At 43.1% G+C, this 13,814-nt stretch overlaps 3 protein-coding genes and 1 long non-coding RNA gene across 11 annotated transcripts; 2 read left to right on the plus strand and 2 right to left on the minus strand.

Moving 5' to 3' along the window:
• Positions 1-1,811: 1,811 nt before the first annotated feature.
• On the minus strand, positions 1,812-2,359 carry LOC108086609 (general odorant-binding protein 56a). Of its 2 annotated transcripts, none has more exons than XM_043208283.1 (2): positions 2,309-2,359; positions 1,812-2,234 (listed from the first exon to the last, which is right to left on the minus strand). In XM_043208283.1, exons 1-2 carry the CDS (start codon positions 2,357-2,359, stop codon positions 1,812-1,814), a joined length of 474 nt encoding a protein of 157 aa, XP_043064218.1. The 2 variants fall into 2 exon arrangements, with proteins under 2 accessions (XP_043064218.1, XP_017039073.1); XM_017183584.1 differs by having other exon boundaries at positions 1,812-2,249.
• Positions 2,360-6,929: 4,570 nt separating this feature from the next.
• LOC108086649 (glutamate transporter polyphemus) lies at positions 6,930-8,836 on the minus strand. Of its 7 annotated transcripts, none has more exons than XM_017183628.1 (7): positions 8,694-8,836; positions 8,570-8,635; positions 8,326-8,476; positions 7,785-8,264; positions 7,552-7,730; positions 7,311-7,483; positions 6,930-7,250 (listed from the first exon to the last, which is right to left on the minus strand). In XM_017183628.1, exons 1-7 carry the CDS (start codon positions 8,765-8,767, stop codon positions 7,003-7,005), a joined length of 1,371 nt encoding a protein of 456 aa, XP_017039117.1. In that variant the 5' UTR covers positions 8,768-8,836; the 3' UTR covers positions 6,930-7,002. The 7 variants fall into 7 exon arrangements, with proteins under 7 accessions (XP_017039117.1, XP_017039116.1, XP_017039118.1 ...); XM_017183627.2 differs by having other exon boundaries at positions 6,930-7,262; XM_017183629.1 differs by having other exon boundaries at positions 6,930-7,262; positions 8,570-8,631; positions 8,694-8,737.
• Positions 8,837-9,345: 509 nt separating this feature from the next.
• LOC108086664 lies at positions 9,346-9,747 on the plus strand. Its single transcript, XR_001771140.1, has 2 exons — positions 9,346-9,613; positions 9,661-9,747. It is a non-coding gene; the product is annotated as an uncharacterized LOC108086664 (long non-coding RNA).
• A 3,120-nt stretch (positions 9,748-12,867) lies between these two features.
• On the plus strand, positions 12,868-13,698 carry LOC108086737 (DNA-directed RNA polymerases I, II, and III subunit RPABC1). The gene has a single exon (XM_017183768.1). The coding sequence runs from the start codon at positions 12,954-12,956 to the stop codon at positions 13,584-13,586; it is 633 nt and encodes a 210-aa protein (XP_017039257.1). The 5' UTR covers positions 12,868-12,953; the 3' UTR covers positions 13,587-13,698.
• The last annotated feature ends 116 nt before the right edge of the window (positions 13,699-13,814 follow it).

Genomic DNA, 13,814 nt, shown 5'->3' on the forward strand with positions numbered 1-13,814 from the left:
TTTTTCGGTGTCTGATGAGCGAAATCAATTTTCAAGATGAACTGAGAGCTCAGACATAAAACAACACAAATTACAAATGACCAAAAAGATAAAAGCAAGAATAAAGAAGGAAAATATTACAACTCATGTGTTTGTTCATTCAATTATTTTTGCGAATAAATTAACCAAAAAGGTAAATAGGCTAAAACGAAAACATTTTGTGTAAGGTTTGCATACAAGTTCTTTCTGGAGAGCGTTTTCTCAATTAAAAATCCCTCAAAGGATAAGAAATGTAAGCCTGCGGACAAACACGAAATGGAAAAAGAGGAAAGCCATATCCATTTCCCACTTTTTGCCACTCGAGGTGGCGCTGCTCCCTCTGTTCTTAGATTGCACATTTGCGGATTGGCCTCAAGATTGGGCATAATTATGCAATTTCCTCTTTAACGCTCAGCCAGACAGACACAAAAAGAGTTAAATTCAATAAAATTTACATTTAACCACAAAAAACAGCGACTCCGCCAACTGGAGAAGTCAGTAAGGAATAAAAGTAGGCAAAAGTTAAGATGAAAGTCGAACAAAGCGATGGAAGAGCAGAGACTTATGTAAATTGAAATTCAAGAGCAGAAAACCCAAGAGCAACAACAAGCAGCCGGAAAAAGCGGGAAAAACAAGAGCATCAACAGCTGAAAAACCGACGCGAAAGACAAAAAGAAATTTTCATTCATTTCGAATTACGCTGTATGAGTGTCAAAATGGCGGTGGTGATGGTGGTGCTGATGGTGGTGGTGCTGGTGGTGGTGTGCTCTCCGCTGGCATAATTGAAGGCTGAAGGGGGGTCGGTTTGGGAGGTTTTTATTTTTTTTCGAAGATGGGGGAGGGGGTGGGAGGTGTAGGAGGAGGAGAAGGAGGACTGGAGGTCACCCGACAATTGGCCGGGGCTTTTGTCACTTGTCGCTTCTGCTGGCGGTGCAGACCGAAAATTCAATTTCATGCCGCGTGACACAAAGACAAAGCCAAAGCCACCAAAGGCAGACGCTTTTCCCTGGGTGAAAATGAGGGCGGGTGAAAAGCTGCCGCTGCTGGGAAAAGTGCGCTGCATTCGGGAAGACGTCGACAGAAAGTTGACATTCAAAAATGTGCGCACTTCGCTCAAAAGAATTTCAAATTAGCCACTTTTGCCCAACAATTGGCGCAGGCAACAAATTAAAAGGCAGCCAAGTGGGAGTGGCACCGCAATATAAATGCGGAAAAGCGAGTCGAGTCGAGTTCAGGTGGCCACAGAGCATCTGGCGACAATTTAAAGTCAAGTGCCGCGTCGCCGAGTATTGAGCAAAAAAATAATTGCCGCACAAAATGCACTCGAAATCGCAGACAAGTGGGCAAAATGGCCAAAGGAGGATGGGTGAGGTGGGTTTCCCAAGTGTTTGGAGGGCAAACTCCCAACTTCGATCTGGCATTAGCGTCATTTACACATCTGTGTGCACCGCGAACGGCGCTTAGTTAACAATACTCCTGCCTCCGGCCGTCTGTCGCACTAAGTGGCAAAATTTCCATGGAAAAGCGAAGTAACCGCGGGATCTACGTGAAAATTCCCAATCGAAAGCCGAACGCTAATGGTCACAGTCGAGTCAAGTGCCCGCGACTCTGGTCATAAAGAAATTTCAAAAGTCACATCAGATCAATAGAAGTCCAAGGTGTTTAATTTGGTAAGTGGAGTCCAACGGAGCAGGACAAGTTCAAAAATTTGTATTTAAAAATTTTTAATATGTTAGATAACTGCAAAAATCCCAATACCACCACCAAGCTATATACTTGTATATTTCAAAACCCTAGGGCATTGGTTCATCGGAATCAGAGGGTGTGGTGACCTCAACATCCTTGCTGGCCAAGTTTGTCTGCTGCTGCTTCATTTGCTGACGACAAAGGTGGATTTTGAAGGCAGTCTCGCACTTGTTATCCCCATGAATCATGTGGCACTGACGTTCTGGCCAAATATCCGGGTTAGTGGCATCCGAAAGCAGCCCAAAGAAATCTCGCTCCACAAAGACACCATCGTGCATGAGGCCCATTTGCTCGTAGAGACAATGTGTGAAACACTGAATGGATTCCGAGGGGTCTGAAAAGTCCTCTCGCTGAAGTTTGTGCAAGTCCCGCAGAGATATATCCGTTTGATCGCCACATAGACGGATCATGTCCTCAGTAATCGGTTTGGGTGAGTCATCGGCCACAGTTAGTCCCAGGTTGACATTAACCTTAGCGAAACGGGACTAGGAAGCAAACCAAATTAATTTCAGGAATTCTTTTCCAAATTAGCATTTGCACTCACTTCACTTAAAGCCAAAAATGGGAGTAATACCAGCACCACACTTCGATACATTTTAATTTTGTTGCTGCTTCAACCCGAAACCCACCGCTTTTATAGTGCCCCTCCATCATTAGCAAAACATTTTAATTGCGAATATCAATTCAATGAGCCGAGCAGATTCTGCGGTTTCGGTGGCCAACGGCCTGTAAAAGTTGAGGCGCAGTTTGAATAACGCAAAAGTAACAAGCAAAACCAACCTGAACTCAAATCGAAGCCGGATGCAAATTGGCATACCAAAAGTATCTTGAGAACTGCTTCAACAAATCCCGAGTGCCAAGCAAGTTTTCCTCTCGCCCAGAAGGGAAGAAAATTCACAAGTTGCAAAACAAAATTTTTAAAACAAAACAAAAGAAATTGCAAGTACGATTTTTAGGAGTTTTCAATGCTTTGCGCAAATGTAACCGGAAACCTGAATTCCAAAACCCATAACCTTTCCAATTTTAGTCCGATTCCAAAGTGACACATCTCTAAAGGCTTCTAATCGCATCCTTGATATATCTACAAGTTATTCATTCTCCAATGGTCGAAATTTTGACGCCTGTTCATGTCAGATTTTTTCAAGTTTTCAATGGTTACCCAAAACGGGACTTTCAAAACTCATAACTCTTCCAATTTTCGTCGGATTTAAAAGTGGCATACCTCTAAACGTTTGTAATGTGATTCTTAAAAAAAGTGCATTTAAATTTTTGAATTTGGTATTTGGTATAAAATAATTTATTAAACTGCTAAATATTTTTTGCAATAGTGTTACTTTCCTTCCACCTCGAATTTAATCTCCAAAGCGACATACACTTTCCAGAACTAAAATACTAATAACCAAAGTACAGTCAACAACTTTGGATACTCACAGTTGGATGTGTGTGTGTGTGTGGGTGTTTTGGGCACTTCCGTTTGGCTGTTGCGCCATTTTGACTGCGACTATTTCCGCCGGTCGCATTAACTGCAGGCGCATAACTTTTCCAATTTGCTTTTGGCAATTATTGATATAAGCCAGCAACAGCAACTTGGACGAGAGCTTCTGTCTGCCACTTCAACCGCCTTCCCTCTCTTTCTCTCGCCGGCTACCCGTCCCTTTCTGGCAGCCCTTTCTCCCCTTCTAGCCATCTCTTTCCAACACCCAATAACGTTTGCATTGGTCCAAGCATATTTTGCTGCATTCTTGCGCATATTTGTGCAACATTCCAAAAATTCTTGAACAAAGTTTCGTTATTATTGCCATTTTGCCGACTCTTGGGCTCTCGAAGCTCGGAGCCTGCCACTTTGATTACTTTTGCAGTTGCCGTTAGATGCAATTAGTTGGTTCATTAGAAAAACAACAACTCCCCCGTCCGATAGGAATTCACACACTTAATTAGCAGCCTCGACTGGGAGGAGGACCCAGCCCTCAACTCTCACTGATTGCAGATGGGTGCACTTGAAAAAGTAATTCTCCTAAGTAAACAAATTATCTAGATTAATGATGGTAAAATAATAAATATTTGTACATTATTATATTTGTTTTTTATTCTTTAAATAGTTCTAGAAGTATCTTTAAAATGAAAAAGAAAGTGAAGTTTTAATTATCATTTCATTAAAGTTTTTTAAGTTCCAGTTCCATTTTGGTTTCGAGTGCAGGCGAAAGCTTGTATCGTTGTATCTTGAAGATGCCCGGACTGCTTGAGTATGCAAATCGGTCAGCAGACTCGAGCTGAGTGATTTGGCCAACTCTTTTGGCCCTCTGGGGTAAAATTTGCCAAGCCCCCTCTTTGAGGAATTTAGCATGCAAGCGGTCATGTGACCCGAGGCTCTGAGCCAGCTCTGTTGCATATTTGTTGCATAATGCCAACTTATGCACTGGCACATTGTTGACCAGTTGTCCGGAATCTCTCCGCTCTCCCTTCGCAGCATATATCCTATATCACGGAATATGGAATATCCTTCGCCCCTTCGGCTTGCATTACTTGCCGCCGTGTCCACTGCCAAAGCGTTTTGGGTTGAAAAATCTACAAATCGCATGCCGCAAACAAAAGCAAATGCCAGCAGAAGGATGTGGAAAGCAGCTCGAAGGATGTATGGATGGATGGATGGATGGATGGAAGGATAGACGGCTGAACGCTTAGAGGGATAGATGGTTAGATGGCTGGCATACCAGCATTATTCCACGTCACCGGCCAGTGCACATTTCGAATTGGAAAGGAACGCTGCAAATACTGGTAACTGGGAACTGAGAACTGGGAACTTGGCTAAAATTCCCAGGCAAGCTCTCATTCAATGCGAAATAAATAAGTAAATAGTTGAGATGCTCTCGCCGCTGTGACAATTCGGCTTTCCTCCATTCTTTTTCCCAACCTCGCTCTCATTCTCTCTTTGCGGTTTAATTTTCCCATCCCGTCGGCATGCAAATCACATACAATCAGAATGAAGTAAACGTGGGCCAAAGGCAAATATGACATTTCAGTCAGCCAAGTAAATAAATGTTAGGCGGCACAAATGGAACGTGCCAAAGCCGCTTGAAGAGTACGAGACCTCAGACACTCGACCCCGGACTGAAGTTACCTTCACCTGGACTCCGCATCCTGCCCCCCAAGGATCCCCCTTTGATGCCCGCCTTTTCTTCTGTCAATCCTTTGCAAACAACTGTGAGGAGTCATTTCGCAGCCCGAGAAATGTGAAGCTCTAAGATGGATTTTTCATGCTTACGTGTGTCTGGTTAAACGGGAATGACCAGTTTTCGAGATTTTATATTTAAAGTGAGCTACAAAACGTTGTTGCATTTACATTTGCAGAGTATTTTGTGCTTAAACTATGAGATTAAAGAATTCATTGACTTCAATTGATTTTAAAGAATCCTTTCTGAGCTCAAGTAAATGTTATTTTCAATAGTTTTAAAAACATTTTTTATATTACTTAGAAATTTTAAAATATTTTTCTGATAACAGAAGTTTAGTTACCTAAACTTAAATCTAGATTTTATGTTGAACAAACCATAAAGTATACATTTTTATCTGCGATTCCTGAATCTTGCACCATAGCTCTCCTTGAAATAGATATCCTTTCCCTCCTTGGAGTCGACGTCTTGGCCTGTTCGTTTTCCTTTCTTTTTAGCCTACAAATAATTGTATTAAAATGGGAATTTTTTCAATTTGAGAGTTTGGCCTGACAGGACTCCACTGCCGGCTGGCGGACATGTGACAGCCGAGACACGGAGCGAGACAGTCGGGAATGAAGTTGTGGCACGCATTGTCTGAGACTCCGAGGAGCGGGCCAGCGACATTTTAGCCACTAACCATGTGGGACTGGCTCTCCATTCTCCTTTCTCTGCCTTTTCCCCCAGCTCCTCCTCCCAGTTGGCTGGGAATTGTTTGATAATGACACTGACATGATGCTGCACTGACAACTAGGCAAGAAACTGGATGCAGCCGCAGAAGAGCTGGTCGCTGAGCCACCCAACCATCCAACCACCCAGCCACCCACTTCCGCATCCTGTCTGGCCCACGGAATTATATACGAAAATTAGTTGAAGCTGCCGCCGCTGGCAAATTTTCTATGTGAGCTTTTCCTTTTCGCTCTGATCTCATTTCGTGTTTCTTTTCTCTTTTTTTTTGTCAGTAGGTTTTTTTCCGTTGATTTGCTTTTCGGTTTCGGGCCTTATTTTTTGGGGGGCCAGTGCAAGCGGCGCTCTAAATTAAGTTTTAAGCAACATGTCTGCAAAAATCATGCCCCAGGATACTCGTACTCCTCCTCATCCATCCCATCTTCCTCCTCATCCTCCCCAGAAACCCAGAATCCCCGAATTCCCTTCATCCTGGGCTGCTGTCGCTGGCAGTCGCAACGTTTTATTCTTCGCCTCCTCTCGGTTTGTTTTTTTTCTGTTTTTTTTTTTTTTTGTATTTCTATTTGAAGAATGGAAATTGTGTTTTGTGTGTGTTTGCTGCAGTAGTGGTCTTCCTTGTCCTTCGTGCAGTTCCTTGAGGAGCTGCAGGACTATTTTTTCGTATTTATTTTTTTATTGTATTTCGCTGGCCGTGCTATTTACACTGGCGCAGTCAACAGTCGCCGTCGTCGGCAGTTGCTTTTCCTGTGCCTATTTATATATATATAATATATATATATATATTTGCAGGAGCTGCAAGAGGCAGAGGAGGGAGCGCACTTCTTCTTGGCTCGGAATTTGTATTTGTGTATTTGTCTTTTAGTTTATTGTGCGGCAGCTAGGCAACTTTGCCTTTTGTATTTGCGCTCCATTGAGGCAGGGAATTCAATTTTAAAATCCCCCCAAAACCGGCAAACGAGGCTGGGACCTGCGGTCCTGGCTGCATTTGATTACAGTTCGCCGTGCTTCATTTTAAATGATCGGATCCGAGGCACCGGTGCTCCGGCTTGGCTAATTAAACGCGGCGTATACTTGATGTGCGCCTAGTCGAGTATACGCCACGTTGGGCAAACAAGAAGCGGACGAGAAGCCGGAGCTTAGACAACCGCCTTAATAGGGGATAAGCCAGCAGCCGGCAAACACTTGGCTGGCAATTAATTAAAAGCCACCGAACAAGCAGCCAAATATTTGGTTCTCAAACGCAACAACAACGAACCAAAGGCGAACAACTTGGAAAATCCGATTTTATTGCCAACAATGAGCACCAGAAGCCGGCGAAAACCCCGAAATAAGTGGGCTTCTCCTACATGTTGCTAAGCGTCACCCGGAAGTCGTGAACCAGCTGGATCATGGCCACTGTGCAGCCCACTATTCCAAAGATCAGACCAATCAGTATGAGCAATATATCCCGAATCAACCTCCACTTCAACCGGCCATATCCTGTGCTATAGTTGAGAAATAAATCGATCAAGGCCGGACACAATAGGTTCAGATTGCTCAACGAGAAAGCACCCTCCAATTCTGTGAGGGCCGCCAAATTGGGCACTCCCACTGCCACAGCACCTGTAAATTATAGTTTTACTTAAGTAAAATATAGTTATTATATCTCACCTGTGAGTATCAGAAAGGTTAGCCGCACTATATATTCAATAAGCGTACGATGCTTGCCTTTCTCACTGGAGTTATCATAGTCGCTGAAGATTACAGTGATCACAACAAAACCATTCAGCGGATAGCTTAAAAAGATACCCAAGGCTATAAAGACTTTAATGAGCTGAGAAAGTCTAAAAGTAGGAAACATAAATTATTTCAATAAGTTAGTTACTTAGTTAATTATTCTTGTTTTACCTACATTTCACTCTTGGGAATATTGAGGGTGATGCTCGCTTCAACATCTTCGCCAAATCGCCAATACCCCATAATGCCGAAAAACATATTGGATAGCAGGATAAAGAAAACAGCCAGGTTAAGGACTCCGAAGATCCCGAGATAACTCTGCGGATGGGCCATATGAGCCTCAACGACAAGCATCTATGAAAACAATTTTAAAGTATAGAAAAATTATAATGATATGCAATATCCTACCGAACCCACTGCTGTGAGTGAAAAGGCGGCGATGGCAAAGAACTCAATCCATTCCACAGGAGGCTTGACCAATTCTCGATCAGTGATATCGGGAAGACCGCTGAACAGATAGTACATAATAAGGGCAAATCCCAAATAAAGCATGCAGTTGGAAACCAAATTCAAGGGAACCAGATACTTCAGTCGGCGGATCATGAAAAGCGGTAGAAGCAACAGGCAAGCGACCAACACATAATACCTCTCATTGTACTTTTCCCAATAATGATCACCGATCTCCTTGAAGTTCTTGGCCACGAAAACCAGGTAGACGGTGCACAGCAGGAATTGTCCGAAAACCAGGACACAGGTGGTCATGAAACCAGCTGCACCACCAAAGCATCTCACGCATTTGGGACCCTCTTCGTAGGCAATTTTCACTGCTTCCGGCATGGAAACCTGGGGAACCTGACGCCTTCGACAGCACTCCGTCATGCCAGCTATCTATTGACACTGGGGGTAAGTAAACTAGGGATCGGGGTAACAAATGCAGCCACTTACAGACCAGCAAGTGGATGGAGGAAGTCAGCAGGATCATCAGGAGGACGGACATCACGGCGCCTACCACAAAACCCGAGCAGCGAAAGGCCAGGGGCATCGCCAGGATTCCCGTTCCAATCACACATTTTAGCAGGGAAATAAACGCATCGAAATTACTGGGTATCAAATATGGAAGAAATATATTCTATTTTTAAGTATTTATCCAAATCAAGTTAATTTTAATGTAAGATAACTTCTTTTAAACTTACGTCAATGGCACCTCCACGCTTCGCTTCTCGTAGGGATTGTAAATGTAGAATGAGGTCATGGACTGCCTGCAAAACACCCAAGGATTAATCCCAAGGATACTCGAAATACCTTCAGGAAACTCACACTATGGTCAGGGACTCATTCTGGGAGCCGGGTTCGTCCCGCTTTTGGGCCTGATCCTTCTGCTTTGGCTCCATTTCTTCGGCAACATCGGCATAAACCGCACAAAAGTTTACAAACAGAGCCAACGAAAATTGTCTCGCACTTTTGACAACAATTCCAAATTAGTTTAGTTGAATGCGTAGCCCAGTTACCATATCCATTTCGATCCTGCAGCTGCGCTCATTCAATTCACTTACGTTTGTTAACTGGCGCTGCAACTATGTACTATTGCAGCCCAATCAAAATGGCTGCACATGCGCGTCCATTATCATAATAAGCGCAACTTACTGCCCGTTCCGCGGTCCTGCAGCGCATAAACTTTCCTAACTAACGGCAGATTGGTCCTGCGGTCGCAGGATAAAGGTTTCGCGGCAGTGGGGTCAAGGCAAGAAGGGCGTAGGACTTGGAGTTCTGGTGACAATTTACTAAAGTAAAATACCGGTATCCCTAATTTTAATGAAAAAAGATTTATATCCAAAGTAAATAATTATCTAGAATATATGATACATTCTTCTTGAACTTTAGATATTTCATCTGAATTTTTTCATCTTAGGCTTTTCGTTTTTTTTTAGGTTTAATTGTAAAAGGGTTTTCGGTCTAAAACTAAGCAAGCTTATTTTTTAACGTTCCTCTTAATTTTAATGAAAGTTAGAAATACGCTAAATCTTTTCCAAAGGCATTTGATTGCTGTATTCACAATGAAGATATCCTTGCAAATTCCCCTTAGGACTGGCTTCACTGTAGCCCTTGGCTGATGGTAATCCCGGCTGCATCGCCACACTCTGCCCCTTGTTTGAATCCAGCGACGCTCGCCGGAGGACGATTGTCATGCCAGAATGCGCACTTCCGCGTCCGCATTTAGTTAGTTGTTGTGTCTCCGGGTGAGTTTAACAGTAAATTGAATTAAAATTTATTGTGCAAATTGCAGAATTCCGAAATCGCGCTGCGCTGCACACACAGGACTCGCCGAGACAGCGGCGCAAATCCAATACAAATAAAATTAAGTAAAAATGCACAGAGCTCGTGTTCCAAAGGGGTTACGAGGGGGGATGTATAAGTACATATACATACACAAATATACGAGTATATGCGAATGGGTGTGGGTGTGAGTGTGGGTGTGTTGGCACAGAAATATGCAAATGCGATATTGTCGCTGGGCGACATTTACAACAATTACAATAACAACGAAGGCACCTAACTGCGTGCGACATGTGACACGATATTCAAATAAAGGCTGAAGGGGCGGGCCATTTATAGCATATATTTTGCATAAAGGGAAATATGCAGCAGGAGCTGTAACTGCTGGAAAAGAAAACGGGAAAACGGGAAACGACGAGCGAGAGCAGCGCAGCGCAGAAATCAAATAAAACAAATTTGGAATTTTACAGCAGACAAGGAACCGAGCGGCAGCATCGAAGGAACCAAAGAACTGCTTATGTGCGACAATGTCCTGGTTGTCCTGTTCCACCTCCTCCTCCTTTTCGTCCTTGTTCTTCCTTTTCGTCCTGGCTCCCTCCACATGTTCCTTAAACTGTCAGCAATGTGCGAGTGCGAGTACGAGTGCGACTGCCAGTGTGTATGTTATGGAAACAAACAGACTGACATTCAATTTAAATTCCTATACAAATAATTGCATGGCATTGGCGTCGGTCAGGGGGGTGCGATAAAAGGGGGTCGCCGTGATTGCCGCCGCCTGCCAGCGATAGATTGCAGCTCCCGGATAAAACCCTAACCTGAACCAAACTCCATTTTTCACAATATTTATGCACAAAAGCAAAACCAGGACACTGGGGATCCGAAGTGGCTCTGAGAATTGCTGTTGTTGTCGGTTGTAAAAATTAACTCATGAATACACTGGAAGAATTTTTAATTGTTATACAATAAAACTAAAATATTGAACAACATATAATGAGCTTAGATCATATCATAATGTTTTAATTAATGAAGAGCTTTCCTAATCTGCTTGGCTCAATGTCAATGGCCAGACTTGATGGGGGTTACTATACATATATCAGAAAGTCATCTGGCAAATAATTATAAATTCCCGGCGCTGCTCGTCTGCCTGGCTGCCTGCTGATTTTATCCCCCGCGCCATTATCCGTGGCTCATCATCAGCTAAACCGAAAATAAATGCCATTTCGCGCAAATTTCTCAATGCAGCGCACGCACAGTACGACAAGCCACGACCACGACCACGACCACAAGGATGTGCTGGCTTTTGTCCTTGCCAATTGCAGCTCACTAGACTTAACCTTAGAGTTGGGATAGGTACAATATTAGCATGTTGTTAAGTTAATAAACAACAAGTATTACAGTAGTTTTATTACCCAAAGGGTAATTTAATTTACAGAAATTCTATAAAAAGGGGAACCTTATAAGATTGAAAAGAATCCTTACAATATACATCACAATAAAAGGCATGCTAATTGGAACAATAATTGTACTTTGTTAATTTTAGGTACCCAGCCAAGTACCTGAATAAAACTCCCTGGAAATTTGCCAACACTGCATTCCTAACTCACCTGTCTTGTGGGCGAGGCATCCGAAAACATTATCGCCGCGCTTATCGCGTCGTCATCATCGGCGTTATCAACAGCTTAGCGACGCCGCAAAAACTTTGAAAGTGCGCCACGTTCCGCTGCAGTGAAAGCCACGCCCCCCGCCTGCTCCACCGCCCCTTTCGCCTATCGAGGACTTCCCCATTCCGTGCGCCTCAATAATTTTGATCAGATTTTCTGACGCGCTTGTCCAGCGGTGGTAGTGTCGTGCTTCCTACAATATTTTTGCATTTATAATGCAATTCATCGTTCATTTTTCATACTTGCACAAACTGGATTTTTATTAGATTCCCTTTATTCTCGGGCTTTTTTAACTTTTTTCTTGCCCCTCGGTTGCTTTGTGAACTTTGTTTTTGCTATGCGTAGCCTGCACTTTGCTCGGTTTTAATGTGGTCTGGCCATATGGAGCGATGGGCAGCTTGAAATTTCAATATCATCGCACTGGGGATGAGCAACAGAAACCAATAAATTCTCAATAAGGCTAAGAATGCATTTGCAGAGAAAAACATTTGGTGGTGGGGCTTAGTATATTTTTAAATATTCAGAAAGTACGGATTTTTAAACAAACAATCCTTTGATACGTTAAAAGCAACATGAATCAATTTATTTTTATTTAGAGAATATAATTGCAGAGAGAGGAACCCCTATTATTCGTTTAAAGAAGAAAACGAAATTTCTTAAATTTTATCTTCACCATTTACAGTCCTTCCCCAAAAAGGAATTCACACGCTCTCCGCTTTTAATAACTTCACAAGTTGAAAGCGCGTGGCTTCATTTATTATGCATATTTTCCACACAATTTGTCAATGCTGTTTGCGGGTGCAGGAGGCCGTCGAGGAAAAACTATTTGGAAAACAAACGCAAAACAGCACTCCACACACATCGCGAAATTTCTATTAAATAAACTGTCAGTCATTGACGTTGGTGCGTCGTCGACGTGCGGATGCGAAAGTCATACCCGATGATGTTCCAAATAATTGCACTTGTGAGTGGGAAGTTGGCAATGGGATGGGAAATATTAACGGCATTTTTAGTGAGCGGCACGCAGACAAAGGATAAGAATAGCGGCCATGCCACCGCAGCATATTATTTGCCCGTCTGCGCCGTAATTGAATGTTGCACGTAAAATATTGCCGGGAAAGCGAGTTGGGTTCATTTCGGGGTCACACAACGTGAGCTGGGGCCACATATTAAACTTATTGACAATGAGTGGCAGAAAAAACAGAAAACCAGGAAAAGGAAGAATCAAGAAACCACACAGAATTTGAATACAAACCAAGCGGGCTTCTTGTTAACCAAGTTTGAATTTTTCTACCAGCCGGCAGATTTCTATCTTCTGTATCTCAATTTTCGGCATTATAATTTTACTACCTATTATCCGTATCCAAGCATTTTTCAACTAGAGTTACAAATAGATTAAGAACTATTTTTTAATATTACCAATAAAATTCTTAGCCATAACGGTTTTTTCATTGGGTTCGACTATATGCTAAACATGAGATAGTAAACATTAGCGGAGTCGCACCCCGAAATAGAGTTGTAAAACACCCGGTTTTTTCTATCGAACATCGGTGCTATCGAATACCTATCGATTTTTGGTCACACCGCGTGTTCTGTTTATAATTTGGAACTCGAGAATTTTCTTAATTTTGCTAAATAAATCATGGACGACGAAGCGGAGACCTACAAGCTATGGCGCATTCGCAAGACCATCATGCAGCTTAGCCACGACCGCGGTTATCTGGTGACCCAGGATGAGTTGGACCAGACTTTGGAACAATTCAAGGAGATGTTCGGCGACAAGCCCAGTGAAAAGCGACCGGCTCGTTCCGACTTGATCGTCTTGGTGGCCCACAACGACGATCCCACCGACCAGATGTTCGTCTTCTTCCCGGAGGAGCCTAAGATCGGAATCAAGACCATCAAGACCTACTGTACCCGTATGCAGGAGGAGAACATCCACCGAGCCATCGTTGTGGTTCAGGGCGGCATGACTCCATCCGCCAAGCAATCCCTCGTGGACATGGCTCCCAAGTATATTCTAGAGCAGTTCCTCGAATCCGAGCTGCTGATCAACATCACGGAGCATGAATTGGTTCCTGAGCACGTGGTCATGACCGTCGAGGAGAAACAGGAGCTGCTCAGCCGATACAAGTTGAAGGAGAACATGTTGATGAGGATCCAGGCGGGTGACCCGGTGGCAAGGTACTTTGGACTCAAGCGCGGCCAGGTGGTCAAAATCATCCGATCCTCGGAGACGGCCGGTCGGTACATCTCCTACCGATTGGTATGCTGATACTGTCCTAGGCGATTTCCGATCTATAAATTTAGCTTAAGAACTCTATGATTTAACGATTTAAGATAAAGACAGCGAGTTTTATACGTCAATAAATCGCAATCTTTTCGAAGGCTTTTGGTGTTCTTAATTGAGGGCTTTTAAAAAGTAAAATATGGTTATCTGGTCATTTATTTTTTAGTTGTTCAAAACATTTATTGACTCAATTAAAATTCTGGACCAACTTAT

The sequence above is a fragment of the Drosophila ficusphila genome, unplaced genomic scaffold (assembly GCF_018152265.1).
Source record: "Drosophila ficusphila isolate 14025-0441.05 unplaced genomic scaffold, ASM1815226v1 contig_414, whole genome shotgun sequence".
NCBI lineage: Eukaryota > Metazoa > Arthropoda > Insecta > Diptera > Drosophilidae > Drosophila > Drosophila ficusphila.

Excerpts from the sequence above, each read along its gene's own strand:
- LOC108086609 (XM_017183584.1), bottom strand. The coding sequence starts at position 2,359 with ATGTATCGAAGTGTGGTGCTGGTATTACTCCCATTTTTGGCTTTAAGT. Across the intron at positions 2,250-2,308 it reads CATTTTTGGCTTTAAGTGAA|TCCCGTTTCGCTAAGGTTAA; the intron begins GTGAGTGCAAAT and ends TTTGCTTCCTAG.
- LOC108086649 (XM_017183627.2), bottom strand. The coding sequence starts at position 8,767 with ATGGAGCCAAAGCAGAAGGATCAGGCCCAAAAGCGGGACGAACCCGGC. Across the intron at positions 7,731-7,784 it reads CACTCACAGCAGTGGGTTCG|ATGCTTGTCGTTGAGGCTCA; the intron begins GTAGGATATTGC and ends TTGTTTTCATAG. Across the intron at positions 7,484-7,551 it reads AATATTCCCAAGAGTGAAAT|ACTTTCTCAGCTCATTAAAG; the intron begins GTAGGTAAAACA and ends TCCTACTTTTAG.
- LOC108086737 (XM_017183768.1), top strand. The coding sequence starts at position 12,954 with ATGGACGACGAAGCGGAGACCTACAAGCTATGGCGCATTCGCAAGACC.